This window comes from Macrobrachium nipponense, chromosome 5 (genome assembly GCF_015104395.2).
Source record: "Macrobrachium nipponense isolate FS-2020 chromosome 5, ASM1510439v2, whole genome shotgun sequence".
Taxonomy (NCBI): Eukaryota; Metazoa; Arthropoda; class Malacostraca; order Decapoda; family Palaemonidae; genus Macrobrachium; species Macrobrachium nipponense.
The window spans coordinates 29,450,368-29,469,817 of NC_061107.1; the positions used below are offsets into that span (position 1 = coordinate 29,450,368).

General features: G+C 45.0%; 1 protein-coding gene across 1 annotated transcript in view; it reads right to left on the bottom strand.

The window, feature by feature from the left end:
* Window positions 1-19,450, bottom strand: part of LOC135215743 (probable phospholipid-transporting ATPase IIB) — a gene marked incomplete at its 5' end in the record, with an annotated part of 221,213 nt that overhangs the window by 135,263 nt on the left and 66,500 nt on the right. Inside the window, 2 exons of the mRNA XM_064250698.1 lie at window positions 1,663-1,784; window positions 1,968-2,204. Of these exons, the coding sequence (XP_064106768.1) occupies window positions 1,663-1,784; window positions 1,968-2,204 (359 nt within the window). The remainder of the gene's footprint in view (window positions 1-1,662; window positions 1,785-1,967; window positions 2,205-19,450) is intronic.

The following is a 19,450-nucleotide window of genomic DNA, read 5'->3' on the forward strand; positions in this document are numbered from 1 at the left end:
GACTTGGGTTAATTATGATATAATTCAGTCTGTCAGTTCAGGTGAAGAATGGGCAGCTCCTGTTACTGTTATGAAATTTGATACTTTCTTCATATTGTGGTGATTTCAAGGAGTTGAATCAACATATAAATTGTGATCAGTATCCATAACCAAAGATTAACGAATTATTACAAGAAATTGGTAAAGGGAAAATATTTTATACTATTGATTTAAACAATGCTACTTACAAATATCAGTGAATGAAGAGAGCCACAAGTATTTGGTAATTAATACCCATATGGGTTTGTTTAAGTTTAAAAGATGACCTTAAGGCATTTCTTCTTCCCTTGCTATCGGTTAGCAAGACTAGATTCAGTAAACAAACATGATATACAATACTTTGGCCAAAAAGAATGATAAACATTTAATAGTTATCTTGTAAACATCATCGATGTAAAATATTTTGGCCTAAAGGAAAGGTACAAGATACAAGAACTCCTTTTTAGGACGCTATACTGGCAGCACACGAGAAGCCTATGAATGACAAACATTCATGAATTACATTAAGGCAACTATCTAACAACATCAAGTGAATCACCTACACCCTGTAAAAAATGCTGATGTAAAAGCCTGTCTTCACAGAAGATACAAGATTACTTTCAAGGCAAAATTATCCAGTACTTGCAAGAAAAAATGCCAAAGTAATTTTTGAATGACAAAACATTCAAAAATTACTTTGAGGCAACGAATATCTATACTCGGAAAACACCATTCGAGAATTTAAAATAGAAGCAAGACCATATACTGAAGGTTACAATTAATGAGACCGGTAAACAAAAAAAACTCATGCAAAGTTTGGCCTATAGGAATGATGTAACATACAAGAATTACTTTAGGGGCGAGATATTTTTGTTGGCTCGTAAGAGTAAACAACAGATTAGTTGATGATCTACTCAACAACTACAAAAAAGGAAAAACTCATAATGAGATTCCTCCAGTGGGAATGCACACCATTGAAATCCAGTTAAATAACTGGAAAATAATGAACAAGCTATCACCATCACCGGTGTTTACCAGATGACAGCAGGAACAAACTGAGCTTTCTGCTTACAGTCATTCCTATTCTCATGCTAGTGGATGGAACTGGTCACCTACACAATAGTTTGAAGTGTTACCCAAGAAAATTCAAATTCAAGCTGCTATATTAAGTGGAACTTATTGCTATGTAATTACTGGGTAAGTTACATAAACAAAACAGTCACTTCTAAGCTATTTTGTTGTTTCAGTCAAAAAGATATCAGAGGTATGTAACTAGGCAATTTGACAGTGTCAATATGGTTGATTATGATTGATGGCTGACTTGAAACAAACTAAAAATACAATGGAAAAGGAAAAAACCTAACAAACTGAAAGCTAATAATTGGTAGAGTGCATGCAATATGATGTAAGCTCTTGCCATATTCACACAATGAGATGTTGACAAGTGAGAAAGGGGCACCCTGCAATGATGCTGACTAACATGCATTTTCACCATTCATGATGAAACACACTTTACACTGATAACTATTTAATCTTACATAACTGATGAAGATTGGCATTAGTAAACCCATGGTTTGTATTGAATGTGACAATGAGTTTAGAGTAATATTGCAATATGATAAAATCTGTAGGTCAGTAACTCACCTGATTGGAATGATGTAAGAAAAGAGAAGAAGAAACCTGAAGAAGTACCTGTACCATGGCCCTCCAAATCCTTTGAGACACATCATAACTAATGTCAGACCTAATACTGCTAAAAACAGAAGCTGGAAAAGGGCAAGAACAGTTATAAAAATTTAATTAACAACAAATTTTCATCATTTCTAAATGAAATTCTTTCTTAACAAATTAAGTACAGAAACACAATTTAAACCATAAAAATATGGAAAACTAAATTCACTTTTATTAGGTGTAAAACTTTGGTTTTTATAACATTAAACATTTCTCACACAAGCCCATTTTAACTTTGTCCAAATCTTGGTTGAGATATCCTCAGGCATGCCAGTTATAAAGATTAAACAACTGAAGAGTTGTAAATTAGCAAATGACTGCAAGTGCATGAGCACCTTTGGATCATCAGTCGTAGGTAACTGCTCAACGTACTTGATTTCACTGAAAGGAAGTGACACAGTGAGAAAGAGAATGGAAGGTGGGTCCTCGGGACCTAATATAAACTTGATTTGTTCCTAGTAAACCCAAATCACTTTTTAGGTGGAAGGATAGGATAAGCAGTTGAAGATCTCAGCCTTGGAACAAACTGATGGTATCAATGAATGGATTGGGGAACAGTGCAGATCAAAATCAAGTGTCCATGATAATGTTATTAAGTACTAATAGTAGTTGAATACCCAGAGATTAAAGGTGGTGGTTTTTACTAATTTGCTGAAAGTCATAGGTTCAAATAACTAATCTTTCACCTAGCACATAAAAGCCACAAGCCTGGAAAACTACATCTCTTGAGAATGAGCACCTGCAGCCCCACTGAAAGATTAGATGTTTTCTGTATCAATGACTTGAGATGAATGTGTACAAAAAATAAAAAACCCGCTTTACTCTGCATGATCTAGTCACTAGCGTGGCTTCGACTGGAACTCTGGTCAAATTTTGGCCACTAAAGCCACTCTGGTCATAGGAGCTTTCCCTTCCCCAAAAATGTAAAGGAACAAATTGATCATTAAAAATGCAATGAATTGTACACATTCTCCAAAATCATAAACAATAAAGAAAACAACAAAAGAGGAAAATTAACTAGGTGATTTAACATGAAAGGATAGTATAGGATAAAAGATTAGTTTACCCAGACCTCGGAGCCTAAAAAAGGCTCCTCTCAGGTTGGTTCCCTGAGAAGAAAAAGGGAAAAAAAAACTAAACTTTATTCAAAAAACCAACTTTACTTAGGAACATAATAATTTTGTTAGGTGAGAAATCCCTACCCTCAGAAAAAATTCCTGACATTGTTGGATCTCAAAAAAATGATATTGTCATGTTACAATAAAGTTTTATACATACTTACCTGACAGATATATACTTAGCTATAGACTCCGTCGTCTCCGACAGAATTTCAAATTTCGCGGCACACGCTACAGGTAGGTCAGGTGATCTACCGCCCTGCCCTGGGTGGCAGGACTAGGAACCATCCCCGTTTTCTAATCAGAATTCTTCTCTTCCACCTGTCTCCTGCGGGGAGGCTGGGTGGGCCATTAATCGTATATATCTGTCAGGTAAGTATGTATAAAACTTTATTGTAACATGACAATATCATTTTTATACATTCAACTTCCCTGCCAGATATATACTTAGCTGATTAGCACCCATTGGTGGTGGGTAAGAGACAGCTAACAACTGAAATAGACAGGTAAACAACATATGTTGTAGGTATTAATAAACCTTGGTTCCTACCTTATTAGGCTGAAGACTTCGCGGCTACTGCCTTGGAGTCTGCTTAGCCTCAAGAGCCTCAGCGAGATATTGATCTATGGCTAAGAGTTTCTTGTGGGTCTGCCAATGGGGTCTATCCACTTACTCGGCAGAGCCTAAAGGCCTTTGTCATTGGGTGCTATTCCACTAACATGACAATACACCTTGTTCAAGGAGCACAAAAACGATCCCGATCACCTGATCCTAACATCCATGTTAGTTCTAAGATTGTAAGGAGTTATCCCCGAACTCCTTACAAACAACAAAAACCTCGAAACATAATTACACTTTCATTACAAAAATATACAAAAAAAAAAATTTTTTTTGTACTCCCCTACTAGTCATAACATACCCTTGATCCCCTACCAGCAATGACACTCTGCTCCCGTGCGACAGTAGTGAGCTTGCTAATAGAAAACCAAGCACATATCTGACAAGAGGGGTTTATGTACGATAAAAACACAAAAATTAAGGATCAGTCTTTGCTCCAAGACCCAGTACTGTATCTGCTGATACAAAAAGGACCTAGCGAAGAAGCACTTCTCATAGGTCACTCTCACTCCTTCAGATAATGAGATGCAAACACTGAATTGCACCTCCAATATGTAGTCTCAATGATATTCTTTAGAGACATATTCTTTGGAACGCCAAGGACGTTGCTACTGCCCTCACTTCATGAGTCTTGACCTTTAGAAGACCGAAGGATTCCTCCGAGCAGTTCTTGTGAGCGTCCCACGTAATAACGCTTCTCACAAAGAAAGCCAAGGCGTTCTTGGACATGAGTCTTTTGGGGTTCTTCACAGCACACCAAAGACCTTGTTGACAAGCTCCCATCTGTCTCTTCCTCTCTAAATAGTATTTAAGAGCTCTCACTGGACAGAGAGATCTCTCTATCTCTCTGCCTACCAGGTTAGATAGGCCTTTTACCTCAAAACTTCTGGGCCAAGGTTTTGACGGTTTCGTTCTTTGCCAGAAACATTGTCTGGAAAGAACAGATGGCAGCATCTCCTTTGAACCCCACCGTGAATCCAGAGCGTGTAATTCGCTCGTCCTCTTGCTGTAGCGAGAGCCACCAGGAACAAGCATTTCCTAGTGACGTCGCGGAGGACGCCAGATGTAAGGCTCGAATTTATCCGATGAAAGGAATTTCAGGACCACGTCTAGATTCCAACTAGGTTCTAGGAGTAGCTGCTTTCGAAGTCTCAAAAGATCTAATTAGATCGTGTAGATCTTTGTCGTTAGCAATGTCCAGGCCTCGATTCCTGAATACTGAGACGCATGCTTCTGTATCCTTTTATTGTCGAGACAGATAGGTGTGATTCCTCTCTCAGAAAGAGGAGGAAATCGGCAATATTCACTATAGAGTACTGGAGGAGGACAGATTCTGACCCTTACACCACCTCCTAAAGACTTCCCACTTTGACTGGTATACTCTTCTCGTCGAAGCTCTGCGGGCTCTAGCGATAGAGCCCGCAGCCTTGCGAGAAAAGCCTCTCGCTCTGACAAGTCTTTCGATAGTCGAAAGGCAGTCAGAGCGAGACCTGGGAGGTTGTGATGAAACCTCTCGAAGTGGGGTTGTCTGAGTATGATCGTGTCTGTTTGGAAGCGATCTGGGGAAGTCCACTATCCACTCCAGTACCTCCGTGAACCATTCCTGGGTGGCTGGCCAAAATGGGGCTATGAGTGTCAACTTCGTGCTCTTCGAAGCTACGAACTTCCTGAGCACTTCCCCCAGGATTTTGAACGGGGGGGAAAGGCGTATGCGTCCACACCCGACCAATCCATGAGAAACTGCGTCTATTGCGAAGGCTCTCGGATCTTCCACTAGAGAGCAAAAGATCTCTATTCTTTTGGAGAGGAACGTCGCAAACAGGTCTATGTGAGGTCTCCCCACAGGGGACCAAAGACTTCGACCACACTTCTTCGTGTAGAGTCCATTCTGTGGGAAGGACCTGATTTCTCCTGCTCCAGTCTGTCCGCTCTCACATTCTTGATCCCTTGAACAAACCTTGTGAGGAGAGATATGCCATCTTTCTTCCGTCCAGGTTAACAGGTTTCTTGTCAACTGATAGAGGGAGAAAGAGTGCGTGCCTCCTTGCTTGCGTATGTAAGCCAGAGCCGTGGTGTGTCCGAGTTTATCTGTATCACCCCGTCTCTGACTATCTCTTCGAAGAACTTTAAGGCTAGGTGTATGGCCACAAGTTCCTTGCAATTGAGTGCCAGGACACCTGTTCCTTTGTCCAGGTGCCTGACACCTCCCTTGCTCCTAGCGTCGCTCCCCATCCCGACTCCGAAGCGTCGGTAAATAACACTTGGTCTGGGTTTCTGCAGAGCAAGCGATACGCCTTCGTTCTTTTGAAGTGGAGGGATCCACCACTTCAGATGATCTTTTACATCTTGTGGAAGTTGGAAGAATGTCCGAGAGTTGACCCGTCTTCAACTCCACACCTCTTTGAGAAAAACATGAAGAGGGCGAAGGTGAAGTCTCCCTAGCGAGAAGAACTTTTCCAATGAGGACGGGTCCCTAAAAGGCTCAGGTAATCCCTCGCTGAGCTGTTCTTTCTCTCTAAGAAGCTCGAGATTCTCGACAAACCTCGAGCGATTCTTTCTCGCGAAGGATATACCCGAAAACCCGAGAATCCATCTGAATCCCCAGATAGACCAAGTTCTGGCTGGGGATCAGTTGTGACTTCTCGAGGTTGACGAGCAACCCTAGCGAATCTATCATGTTCCTTGTTACTTCTAAGTCCTCCAAGCACTGAATCTTCGACTTGGCCCTGATCAGCCAGTCGTCCAAGTAGAGGGAGATGTTTATCCCCTCTAGGTGAAGCCATCTTGCTACATTCGCCATCAGGTTGGTGAATACTTGTGGGGGGCTGTAGACAGACCGAAGCCACAGAGCCCTGAACTGAAAGATCTTGTCTCCTATTACAAAGCGAAGATATTTCTTTGACAAATGGTGAATGGGAACGTGGAAATATGCGTCTTGCAGGTCCAGAGAGACCATCCAATCTCCTGGACGAAGAGCCGACATTACAGAGGCGGACGTTTCCATGCGAAACTTCTTTTCTGGGCTCAGCTCGTGTCGCTGCGCGAAATATCCTTTAATCTATTATTTCTAGGGTAAATAAAATGTACTAACACATACCAGAGAATAAATTAAAATAAAGAAAAAGGTCAGTATAACTGACTCGCTCACCCTCCAGGAGGGTGTCGGTATGAACACTAGGCGAGTGAGACCACTACCACGAGCCAAATGCCAATAGAAATCTCCCACTAACAAATCCCTCCAAGAGGGGAGCCGACCCACAGAGTTGAGCAGCTCGTACTACTACTGACTCCATCCCATGCTGCCGACTGCTGCGCCTCTGGTGGCCATCCTTTCAAGTAGCGCCACACGAGCGGTTGTGATATTTTTCTCTCTGTGTGTCGCCCTTTCATTGGATTTTCTATTATGGAGCGTGCAGCTATCGCAGCAGCTAAAGTTAAGTACTCAGTATTTACGGTTAGTTGGTTTTTTCCGGCCCTGAGACAGTATTTGCCGTTTTTTAGGTATAAATACGACCTCGGGGTCGGAAGCATGGCAGCATGGTTCTGCCTCGTGATGGGTTCGTTCTGGGTCTCCCATACCTAGAACATCCCCTTATTTATCTTCGCTCTTTATGATTATCCGCTTTATATTCGGGTACGGTTCTACTCAGTTTGTCATGCATGCATGTATTTTACCTTACGTAGGTTCTTCTTCTATCCAGACCCTAGTCCAGGTTCTAGTATCGGCCTGACTAGCTTTGAGTGGTAGACTTGCCTTCGGGTTAGTCGTACACTCCTGGATTTTTTCTCCTGCTATATTGTTTTCTTTCTTTTCATTTATTTATTTATAACTGTGTATTTTATTATTGTTAGGTTAGTTAGGCGTCTGGCTTAGCCTAGGTCCTGGCTCTTTGAGCCTATACTACCGCTCATCAGTTCGGTTGCTTCCCTATAGCATCTCTCTGATCAGTTGGTTCGGCCCAGTGGGCTTATTTGCCTCCGCTTTTCAGTTCAGTATGCTTCCCGATAGCATTTCCCTGATCAGTGTGTCCTAGGCTTAGTTGTCGTATTTGGTCTTACCGCCTCGTGGTCACTTCGTGATCACGGGCCAGCCAGACGCCTGTCCAGTCATTCTTCCTCCTCCCTCTTCCATAGAGTCGGGCGGGCGGGTCGGTCTGCCCATGCTCGCTCCTCATACCCGAGCCTGCCTCCCTCTCTCCCCTCAGGCGGAGGGGCTAGGGAGTCGGGACAGACCAGACTGGTCTCTCGACCTCTCCGGCTTCTCGGTCCGGCCGGTTGGTACGGAGTGGGGGGTACTGGCCTTGCCCACCCTCCGCGCTACCTTGTCGCTCCGGGCTAGCTTGAGCCTGTATGTCTTCTCGCTCTTTCCCATCTTACTAGGGCTCCTTCCTGATCGGAGTCCTGGTATCCAGCGGAAAGTTGTTAGTCCACCCAGTAGGGTGGACCGGAGCATACAGTGGGTCTCTACTAACCTTACCGTTTTGCTGAGTTACTACACTCCGCCTACGCACTGGACTTAGTCCGGTTTGCTTGTGTGTTAGGTTTAAGTTATCTTTAGTTTATCTTAAGAACCTTAAAACCATCCCCCTCCCTTACATATCTTACCGGATCTCTCCGGGATTATAGCCTATTCAGGCGATGCAGGGAGTGGTTATGCCCAAATTTTTTAAACGAGCTCCGGCATGCATCGGAGCTCCTTCTGTCTTTAGACTGTAAGTGATGTTTTTTAAGATACTCATGTGTCTCCCCACTTACAGGCACCCAAACTGTGAGCATCCGGGATGTTCCGCCACACTTCAGGACCCTTGTGGACACGAAGTGCCGGTCCCATGCTCCATGCGCGACTCCGCTCGGGGGACATCCAGGTCTGGTACCATGAGACGTGTACCATATGTTACGATCTGGTGAGCCAGCTTTTGGAAGGGGTAAGTTTTACATCTCCAGTAGCTGCTCCGCTTCTTTTTTAGCGCTTAAGTTTTCATCATATTAACTTAAGGCAATTATTTTAAGTTTTAGTTTTAAGTGATTCTTAAATCTAAACTACGCCCTCTCTTCCAGGCTCCGGCGGTAAGAGATACCGCACTGGCTACTCTGCGGGCCTGGGTCGGCGGTTTTGGGAAAAACGCCGCCAACCCGACAGCCCTACATCCTAGAGAAGCGGTTGGCATTACTAATCTTCCCCGGAGGCAAGGCGACAGGATACGTCGACCCGGTAGAAGCGGATCCGACTATCGCCTTCATCCAACAACAGCTGGCCACCTCATTAACTGATCAGGACAGGATATCTCTACGGATGTCGCGACCCTAGATATTAATGTTGAACCTATGGTAGGTATAGACGAACCTGTTGGTGAGGTAGGTACGGTGGACAACCAAGGGTCACCTTGGGCGTAACTGTTTCTTCTACTCCTGCAACCTCTCCATCCTTCCAAGGCTTTACGGGTGACGAAATATATTCTCCTCCTGGTGCTTCAGTTAGACCTAAGGTCAAGTCTAGGTGATGGACTTGACTAAGACGTCGTCGTCGTCTAAGAAGACGACTTCGGCTTCATCCTCCTCCCGTAAGTCTCCGGCTGGGAATCCCGGAGCATCCAGGTCTAAAGCTTCTAGCTCCGGCTCTAAGTCCTCGAGGAGTAAATCCTCCAGAGAGAGATCTCGCACTCCGGCAGAATCACCAGTTCCGCTACCTTTGGTTCCGATTCAGAGCCTCCCCTCCACCCTCCGCAGCAGCTCCGGCTTTGGGACTCCAATGCTGGCCTGTTGCAACAGGTGGGGGACCTGGTTGGGTCTTAAAGAGTAGCATGGAGCAAATGATCTCTCGTCTGTCGGACAGGATTACTTCCCAGGACTCCATTATAGCCGGGCTATGAGAGAAGCTCCTCTAGCCTCTCCTCCACTGTCCAACACGAGTGGATCCCAACTTCCTCCGTATGACACTACCTCAGTTCTCTATGAACAATCCGTGGAGAAGTAGCGTCATACGCCCCCTTCCAGGACGGTCTCATCTCTATACCGGAATTTGGGACTCGAAGAATAGAGGACTTCGAGTTCTTCCGGAAGACCTCCCAGCCTCCGTTCATAGGCTACGCAAGGCTTACGCCGTCGGCTATGGTGCGGGACGATAAGGTACCTAAGGAGGACAGTCCTCTACTCACGAGACCAGGCTCAGAGAGAATGGCTCAGGTGTTTAGAGGACATGGATTGTTCTAACACCAAGATTACAACCATTTAAGAGTCCCTTTACCATTTTTACAATGGATGAGAGTACCCCGCTCCCGTTCCTAACCAAGATCGCGAGGTCGACCATACCCAGCGGACCAGAAGGGGAACATATACCGCAGTTGAAGGAAGCGGATCCCACTTCTCCGTTTGCTCCCCTCAGTTGGAGAATTGTGGGAAGACTTGCCGAATACATCTCAGCTGGCAAACTCAAACCGGACTGTGCTATGGAGCAGTTTGGTGAAAAGCTACCCAGCTCCCAGATAGCCTATTCAGGCTGAGTTTGATGCAAAATCGCGTCTAGCCAGATCCATCAATTCTATGGCTATGTCTGAGGTAGCTTACCATGGCTTATGGATCAGAACCGATTTTTAAGCTCATGACCAAAGCCCTGACTCAAACGGTACAGTCAGATATGTTTGAGTTTGCCACTGCTCGGACGAATTGTAGGAAGCATGTCCTACAAGAAGCAACCATTCGGCATGAACCCGAATAGGTTACTCTCGTCTAGCATCTGGGGAGCAGATCTCTTCCCAGAAGCTATGGTTAAGGAGGTCCAGTCAGAGGCTACCAGGTTAAACCAGAGCCTTAAGGATCGTTGGGGCCTTTCGGCTAAGAGGAGGCAAGAACCTGACTCCTAAAGGTAAGGCACAAAAGAAACCCAGGCGTTTCCAACCTTACCAGAAGAAGCAACTACGCTTTCCTCAACAAGTTCCAACAGTACGTTAGTGCAGACAGCCCAACCCTCCACTTCTAAAGGTCAATCACAGCCAATTTATGTGATAATCCACCCTCAGCCTCAGCCCTCCACCTCTTACGCCATCTCTCCAGCTTACAATCAAGCCTTCGAGAGTCAAGCTTCTCAGAAGTATGACGCTCGGGTAGGGAGGTAGAGGTAAGCGTTCTTTCGTGGGAGAGGATCGGGAGGCCCTTTAACAGGGGAAAGCACTTCAGAGGAGGCCGAGGCGGTTACCAGAACCATGAAGAACTTCAGTAGGAGGGAGGCTGTTTCACTTTCGCCACCGGTGGAACTTCAGCCAATGGGCTCAGAGCATAGTGTCAAAAGGTCTGGGTTGGAGCTGGTTGACGAAACCCACCTCCATCCAGACCTTTCCGCAACTTCCTTCCAAGGAATTGACAGAGTACGCAGACGATCTCCTTCAAAAAGGAGCTATAGCGAGAGTCAAGAGATTAAAATTTCAAGGTCGCTTGTTCAGCGTGCCAAAGAAAGGCTCACAAAAAGAAGGGTAATCTTAGACTTGTCCCGCTTAAACTTAGCCATCCGCTGCGACAAGTTCAAGATGCTCACGATCTCACAGGTGCGGACCCTACTTCCCCGTGGGGCCGTCACCACCTCTATCGATCTTACAGACGCTTACTATCATATCCCTATTGCAAGACACTTCCGTCCGTATCTGGGTTTCAAGATAGGAGACCAGACATTCTCCTTCAAGGTAGTTCCATTCGGACTCAACGTGGCACCCAGAGTGTTCACGAAGCTAGCGGAAGTGGTAGTGCAACAACTCAGATCGCAAGGGATCATGGTAGTAGCGTATCTCGACGATTGGTTGATCTAGGCCCCAACAGTCGAGGAATGCAACAGAGCTACTCTGAAAGTGATTCAGTTCCTGGAATATCTAGGCTTCAAAATAAACAGGACCAAATCAAGACTCACTCCAGAGTCAAACTTTCAGTGGCTGGGCATTCAAATGGAATCTATCATCCCACACTCTGTCGATTCCATCAACCAAAAGGAAAGAAATAGCAAAGTCAGTCAAGCAATTTCTAAGTCACAAACTAGCGTCAAGGAGAGACCCAGGAAAGGATCCTGGGTTCTCTCCAGTTTGCATCAGTGACAAACGTCTTAATGAAAGCCAAACTGAAAGACCTAACCAGAATCTGGCGCTCGCGAGCAACGTCAGGTCCAGGGACAAACTATCCTCAGTGCCTCTGATTCTAAAGAATCGACTTCGCCATGGGCGAGAGTCAAGAATTTATCAATGTCAGTACCCCTTCATTGTTCCCTCCACCAGGGGTCACCATGCCACACAGACGCGTCCTTAAGCGGCTGGGGGAGGGTATTCCAGGTCAAAAAGGTTTGGTTTCAAGGGACTTGGTCACCCTCAGTTCCGTCAGTTCCATATAAAACGTACTGGAGGCAATGGCAGTGTTCTTGACTCTTAAAAAGGTTACGCCCACCCAAGTACTCCCACATAAAGCTAGTCCTGGACAGCGCAGTGGTAGTACATTGTATAGACAGAGGAGGCTCCAAGTCACGTCATCTAAATCACGTTCATGATAGCCATCTTCTCCCTGGCAGACAAGTTCAGTTGGCATCTTTCCTCCACTTTCACATAGCTGGAGGTAAGGAAACGTCATAGCAGGACGCCCTATCCCGATCAGTACCCCTAGAGTCGGATGTGTTTGGCACTGGACAACAGTTCGTTCCAATGGATCCTTCAAAGAGTCCCAGGGCTACAGGTGGACCTCTTCGCATCACAAGCGAACCACAAACTACCGTGTTATGTAGCCCCCACCTGGACCCTCTGGCCTATGCCACGGACGCCCTGGCTCTAGACTGGAACAACTGGGAGAAGATATTTACCGTCTTCCCTCCAGTGAATCTCCTCATGAAAGTATTGAACAAAACTCAGGACATTCAAGGTCAAGTGCTCTAGTAGCCCCAGACTGGCCGAAGAGCAAACTGGTATCCTCTAATTTTGGAGCTGGGCCTTCGTCCTCTTCAGATCCCCAGTCCCAAGCTCTCCCAGTCAGTACAAATGAAGACTGTGTTCGCTTCCTCAGGGATTCCTCAAAACCCTAACTTTATGGATTTCATGAAGTTTGCGGCCAAAAAGAGATGCGAATATTGACCTCAGAATATTCTATTCTTGGAATCCGATAAAAGGGATTCGACTTTGAGGCAGTATGATGCTGCTGTCAAAAAGTTAGCAACCTTCCTGAGAGATTCGGATATTAGAATCATGACAGTTAATTCAGCTATATCCTTTTTCAGATCCTTATTTGAAAAAGGTTTAGCAGCTAGCACGATTACGACAAAACAAGTCAGCTTTGAAAAAGATATTTCAATTTGGACTTTAACATAGACTTGACGGATTCCTACTTCTCGTCTATTCCTAAGGCATGTGCTAGGCTTAGGCCTTCTGTAAGGCCTACGTCAGTTTCATGGTTCTTAAACGATGTTCTAAAACTGGCTTCCGAAACCGATAATGACACATGCTCGTTTATAATGCTCTTAAGAAAAACCCTATTCTTATTAAGCTTAGCTTCAGGAGCAAGAATTTCAGAACTGTCGGCTCTATCCAGAGACCCGGATCATATTCAGTTCCTTCCCACAGGAGAAGTCCTACTTTCTCCGGAACGTAAGCTTTTTAGCAAAGAATGAAGATCCTTTGATGAGGGGGTGGGAAACCTTGGAAGGTACTTACCCTTCCACAAGATGTATCTCTTTGCCCAGTTACAACCTTACGAGCCTTTCTGTCCAGGACCTCTCAAATCTTCGTCGGGTCCCCCTCTTTAGGAGGGAAAAAAAGGGGTTGAACTTTATCCATTAAAGGCATCAGGCAACAAATCCTGTACTTTATTAAGCAAGCCAATCCTGACTCTTTCCCGAAAGCACATGATGTCAGGGCAGTAGCCACCTCAATTAATTATTTCCAACATATGAACTTCGATGAGTTGAAAAAGTATACTGGATGGAAATCGCCGACAGTGTTCAAAACGTCACTACCTTAAGTCCTTGGAAGCTCTGAAAATTCCCAATCAGTAGCAGCGGGTAACATAGTTTCCCCTGACTCTAGCTAGTTGTAGTAGAAGATTCAGTCCTCCTTTCTACCTGCCTCACCCAAAAAGTTCGTCTATTCCTACCTGGTTCATTTGCATTCACCTTGTGTCTTAGCTGCTTTTGTGATAGTGCAGTGGGTGCCCCTTATTGTCTGGTTAGGGACACTCACAAATGATTATAAACATTGATCTCATGGATGTTTCCCCTTATTTTTATGCTAGGGGATACATCATATTAAATAATGATTACGGGTTTTTGTATATTTAAGTCATATACATTCCTTTGGTATATTATTATTGTTGATTGTTTTATTAATTGCTATTATACTTTTTGATACATGCTGTTACACAGATAACATTGATACATGTAAATTTTATTTTCCTGTACATATGTAATTACCTTATGTTAACAAACTGATTAGATTTTAAGGGTTAATTTAAGCATATTTCTATTTTTATACCCCTTGTGATATGTATCTTTTAGCAATTATAGTCTATTCTTATATATTTTATCTTTTATTTGAGACCTATTCTGATTTATTTTATTTTATTCTCATTTTATTACTTTTGTTTACAATCTTGTGCTATTTCTCTGGTACGGATTTCGCGGAAGCGACGAGCTGGAGCCCCAGAAAAGGGATTTGACGTAAGGAAAAAATCTTTATTTCTGTCCGATTGGCTCGGTGTCTTGGGTGCCAAAGCGAAATACCCACCCTTACCCCATCCCTTCGACCCAAGATTGTCTGCTAACCTTCAAGGATGGCCAACCAGAGGCGCAGCAGTCGGCAGCAAATGGGATGGAGTAGTAGTAGTACGAGCTGCTCACTCTGTGGGTCGGCTCCCTCTTGGAGGATGGTTTTGTAGTGGGAGATTTTATCTAATTGGCATTTTTGGCTCGTGGTAGTGGTCTCACTCGCCTAGTGTTCATACCGACACCCTCCTGGAGGGTGTGAGCGAGTCAGTTATACTGACCTTTTTCTTTATTTTATTTATTCTCTGGTATGTGTTAGTACATTTACCCTAGAAATAATAGATTAAAGGATATTTCGCTGGCGACACGAGCCAACTCGCCCAGAAATAGATTTTTCCTTACGTCAAAATCCCTTTTTCTGTACGAAGCGATTCAGAGCGCTTACGTCCAGAACTGGCCTCCACCCCCCCGATGCCTTTGGTACTAGAAAAAAGGCGATTGTAAAATTCCCCTCGGGGAGTGTGGATCCTGCACAAGTTCGATGGCCTCTTTTTCCCACATTTGCTCCACCATTTGAAGGAGAGTCTTTCTCATTAACGGGTCTCTGTACTCGCTGACAGTTCCCGAGTGTAGATGTTAGGGGCGGGCTGTCGTCGAAGGGGATTACATATCCCTTCTTCAGGACCGACACTGACCAAGGGTCGGCTCCCCTTTTTGCCCATACTCCTGCAAAGTTCAGGAGTCTGGCGCCCCACTGGGTTCTTGGAGGAGCAACAAGTCACTTTGATTTCTTGAAGGGCCTAAATGAAGACTTCCTCTCTTTTCAGAGCTCTTCTTTCTGGCAGGGACGAGCCGCTGCACCTCCACGAAAGGATGCTGATGGAGGACGAGATTCCTTCTTAACCGTCGACATACAGGGCGTCCTTTCTTGGACGTTTGCGTTAGTAGGTCTTGTGTCGCCTTTTCTCAGTTAGCGAGCGAGATATATCCTTCACTAAACTGAGAAGAAAACAGATGATCTGATAGAGGGGCGAACAGTAAGGCAGTCCTCTGGCTCGGAGAAACCCCTTTCGATAATAGGGATCCATAAACTGATCTCTTTTTCAGGAGACCAGCAAAACAAAAGGGAAGCCACTTCACCCGAACCGTCCTGTACTGCCTTGTCCTGCAGGACAGGACGCTATGGAGAATTTCTGGGTTTTTCAGAAACTCCGGATCTTAGGATTTTGTTGGCCAGAACTCCGAGTGACCAATCCAGAAAATTGAACCACCTCTAAGTGACAAAAAGTCCCTTTAGAAAGTGGTTTCAACTCTGAAGTGCTCCACGTCGCTCTGACCGATCCTAAGGAGTGACGTCTAGAGGCCTCCACTAAATTGGAAAAGTCGGCATCTGCAGAGGCAGGTAGAGAAGACCCATAGCTCTCCTGTCCATACCAAATACCTCTCTTCCCGTGCAATCTGGAAGGAGGCATGCAGAATACCGTCTTTTCCTAACTCCGTCTTCTTGTCCCATCCAAGAATCTAAAAAAAAAGAATGGAGTGCCTTCATTCATAGATATCGCAGGCTTCATTTTTAAAAAGGCCGACGATTTTGCCGTAGCTGAGCTCGAAAAGAGCGAACGAGGAGAAGGAGGACCGCGGTTCCGGGACTAAGAAGAATCTCCAAACTCTTGAAGTAGTAATGAGGCTAAGACCTTATAACTAGAAAGTCCCTCATTAGCAGGAGGTTCGTCATCAGACAAATCGTCTAACCCTCGATCAGACGAAGGAGAAAGTTCACGTTTGGAGGGAGAGGCCTTCCAAAGACCTCCTATGTTTCTGAAGGAGAGGAGCTCCTATTGGAGAAGAGTCATAACCTCCAGGAACGAGTCCCCGGACTCTGCCTCCTGGCTCTGGACTCTGGCCTCTGACTCTGCCTCCTGACTCCTGCCTAACGCTCCTGTCCTGCCTCCTGACTCCTGACTCCTGCTCCTGATCCTGCCTCTCTGGACTCCTGCCTCCTGACTCCTGCCTCTTGGCTCCTGGCTCCTTGGCTCCTGCCTCTTGGCTCCTGCCTCCTGCCTCTTGCCTCTGGCTCTTGCCTCCTGGCTCCTGCCTCTTGCCTGGATGCCTCTACACTCCTGGCTCTGGGCTCCTGCCTCTGGTTGACTCCTCACTCTGGCTCTTGGGCTCCTGCCTCCTGGGTGACTCCTCACTCCTGGCCGGTGCCAGACGTCTGATCGTTTCATCCAGGTTTCGTACCGGAAACCTCACCTCGAGTAGGAGTATCGATCCTGGAGGCAGATACCTCCATACGTCTGGAGGATCTTTTAATAGGAAGGGAAGTGTCTTTCCTTCTAGGAGGCTCCTTTGACAGGACTCCTACAAACGACGAAATCTGTTCCTGCATCGCCATCATGAAACCTCTTTGTAGCCTCCTCTTTTTATCCTCTTCGGGAGGAGGGGAAGGAGGAGGGGAGGAGTCCATAGCTCCACCTCCTGCCTCCTTCTCCTCTAGTTGAAAGAATGGCTCTTCTTGCCTTCTTCACTCCCGATGGAGACTCCCTCAGAGAAGTTTTCCGGGCTCGGAGTCAATATTCGGAGCCTTCCAACTCCTCTTGAGAGGCCGAGATCGATCTGAATCTCTCCAAATCACGTCTCGGTGATGAAGATCCCGACGACGAGAAACACTCACGTAGGACGCTTTTACAATAGCGGTCCTTGGCAGTCTGGGTGTCACAGAACCGCCGAAGGGACACCTGATCGGTGGGGATTCTCCACAAACCTCCTTTCGGCTTTCGACATTCCTTCTCCTCTGGGCATGTGAGCTTGGAAGAGGTCTAGACCTAGGAGCGTTGCTGAGGCCGACCAGATGCCCCCTCCACTACACTGGGGACACTCATAATCACTGTCCACTGAAAAAATCACTAGCCTTACCTCCTTGTATGGCAGCCATTTTGTTTTCCATCAACTTGAAGGCTGCTTTTAGATCGCAAGTTCTTTTGCTGGATCTACGGTTCTGCAATAGGAGAAGGGGCTGCAATGGAAGGAGAAGTAGCAATACTTACCCTTGGGGAAGATCCCAAGCTTGGAATTAGTTCAGATCTAGAACTACTTAAACTTCTATGAGAAGCCTTCCTCACTCTTTCTCTTTCTAACTTTTTTAAAATAATTAGTTAGATTCTTCCATTCATTCTCACTCAAGTTCTCACATTCCTTTACAAGTATTAAGTAAAAGAAAACATTCATACTCCCTGCACCTCCTGCATACCGTGTGAGGGTCTACCGAAGCTTTCGGCAACCTCACCTTACAGCCTACATTCACACAACGTCTCACAACCATACCAGAGTCAGACATATTAAAGAAAAATTCCAAAATCAAGTCACAAAAACAGTCCACAAAAGCGTATGCCAATCCAACAATCCAGATACGTCACCAAAAAGTCGGTCAAGAAGATCAATGCGGTGAAAAAAGAAAAACCAATCGAGAGGACCAACAACAATGTTGATGGTCCGGGGGCGACAGAAGAATTCTGATTAGAAAACGGGGATGGTTCCTAGTCCTGACCACCCAGGGCAGGGCGGTAGATCACCTGACCTACCTGTAGCGTGTGCCGCGAAATTTGAAATTCTGTCGGAGACGACGGAGTCTATAGCTAAGTATATATCTGGCAGGGAAGTTGAATGTATAAAAATAGGCGCCTCTGCTGAATCCGATTTAGGCATTCAACCAGAAGGTGCTGGACAGTCGTGGGAACTTGGCATCCATTACAATTCATTGGGTCAGAATGTGGGGTTGTCATTAGATGACCATGAGAAAATCTAGTATGACCTATGCAGAGTCTCACGAATATTATTTCTTCAGATCTTGCTTTTTGTGATGATGAAACCCATGGGTATACCTTGGATTTTATATTTTTCAGCTTGTTTGATACTGGTAACGAGGACCAATCTGTTTGTCAATCTTGATATATTAGAGTTTGACAGATGCTATCCAGTCTGTTACATGGGCATATGAAATTGTTGGGGTAATAGTGCATGCTAGTTTAGCTGCTGAATCTGCATTTCTGCGACTCTGAAATAAAAGACAATGATGAAAAAGCCTCTTCCCTCTCAGGAATCAAATTAACTACCGAAGAAGAAGGGGCGACACTACATAAATCAACCTGAAGGCCTCCCGATACTTCCAATGACGAACTGATGGAAGAAAAGGAAGGGGACAAAGGCACAACTCTAGTATGAGGTGTTACAGCAGCAGGAGACAAAGCATCGGGAACAAGAGAAGAAAATCCCTCCCACAAAGGGAGAATGGAAACCCTACGATGCTCCCTCTTACTATAAAATAACTTCCACTGCTCTCTAGGCTACGTGCGGCATTCTGTGCAAGGATTTGTTATTGTACAAACATTAGAGCAACACCTACTACAAGTGACGTAGGGGTCGGTCACAGCCGAAGCCAAAAAATGAGAAAACGGAAAACCTGGAGTTCTGGGGCACCTACGTTGATGAGGCCAAGATGGAGCAGAAGAAGCCATAATAACAGCACACACACACATACTCAAACACAAGTGAAACAGGCAATGAACTGGGTAAAGGCCAAGAGAGGTCAACCACAACTCTCGCCCATGCTGTTAAGAAAAGACATGCGGTGGCATAGATATGTGGTCCTTAACCACTCTTCACCCGATATACACACGTGTTGCCAGATCTCACAAGATTCCTTGCTTTCAACTGCGATTTAACCGGATCCAGCTAGGCCCTAGAAATTATTCTATTGTTAAGACCAAAGGTTTGTTCACGTATGAACAATCTGCATTTTCATTCCCTTCAATTCCTACATGTGCCAGAATCCAACAGATTTTTATTGACAATCCAGATTGGAGAAGTAGGTGGATTTTTATTTGGATTTTTTTGACAAGCTGATTTGAAGATTTGTACTTGTTTATAGCATCACTGGCACTACATGAGTCACAGAAAATTATTGAAGAGATTGCTTGTCTTTCAGATATTATTTCAAGTGCTGCTCGTATGGCCAAGAGTTCTGCAATAAACACACGATATTAAAGGAAGGCCTACTTTGATTAATTTATTATTCGAGAAAGCTGAAGTTGCTACTCCAGTATTGTTTTTTGAGCCTTCTGTATAAATTATGAACTTGTTTCCCTTTCTTTGGATGAGCTCTATGGCACATTGGCGGTACATCTCTGTATTAGTCATATTTTGTTTAAGAAGATAAGACAAAGTGGTGAATATTTCTAATCATTTCAGAGT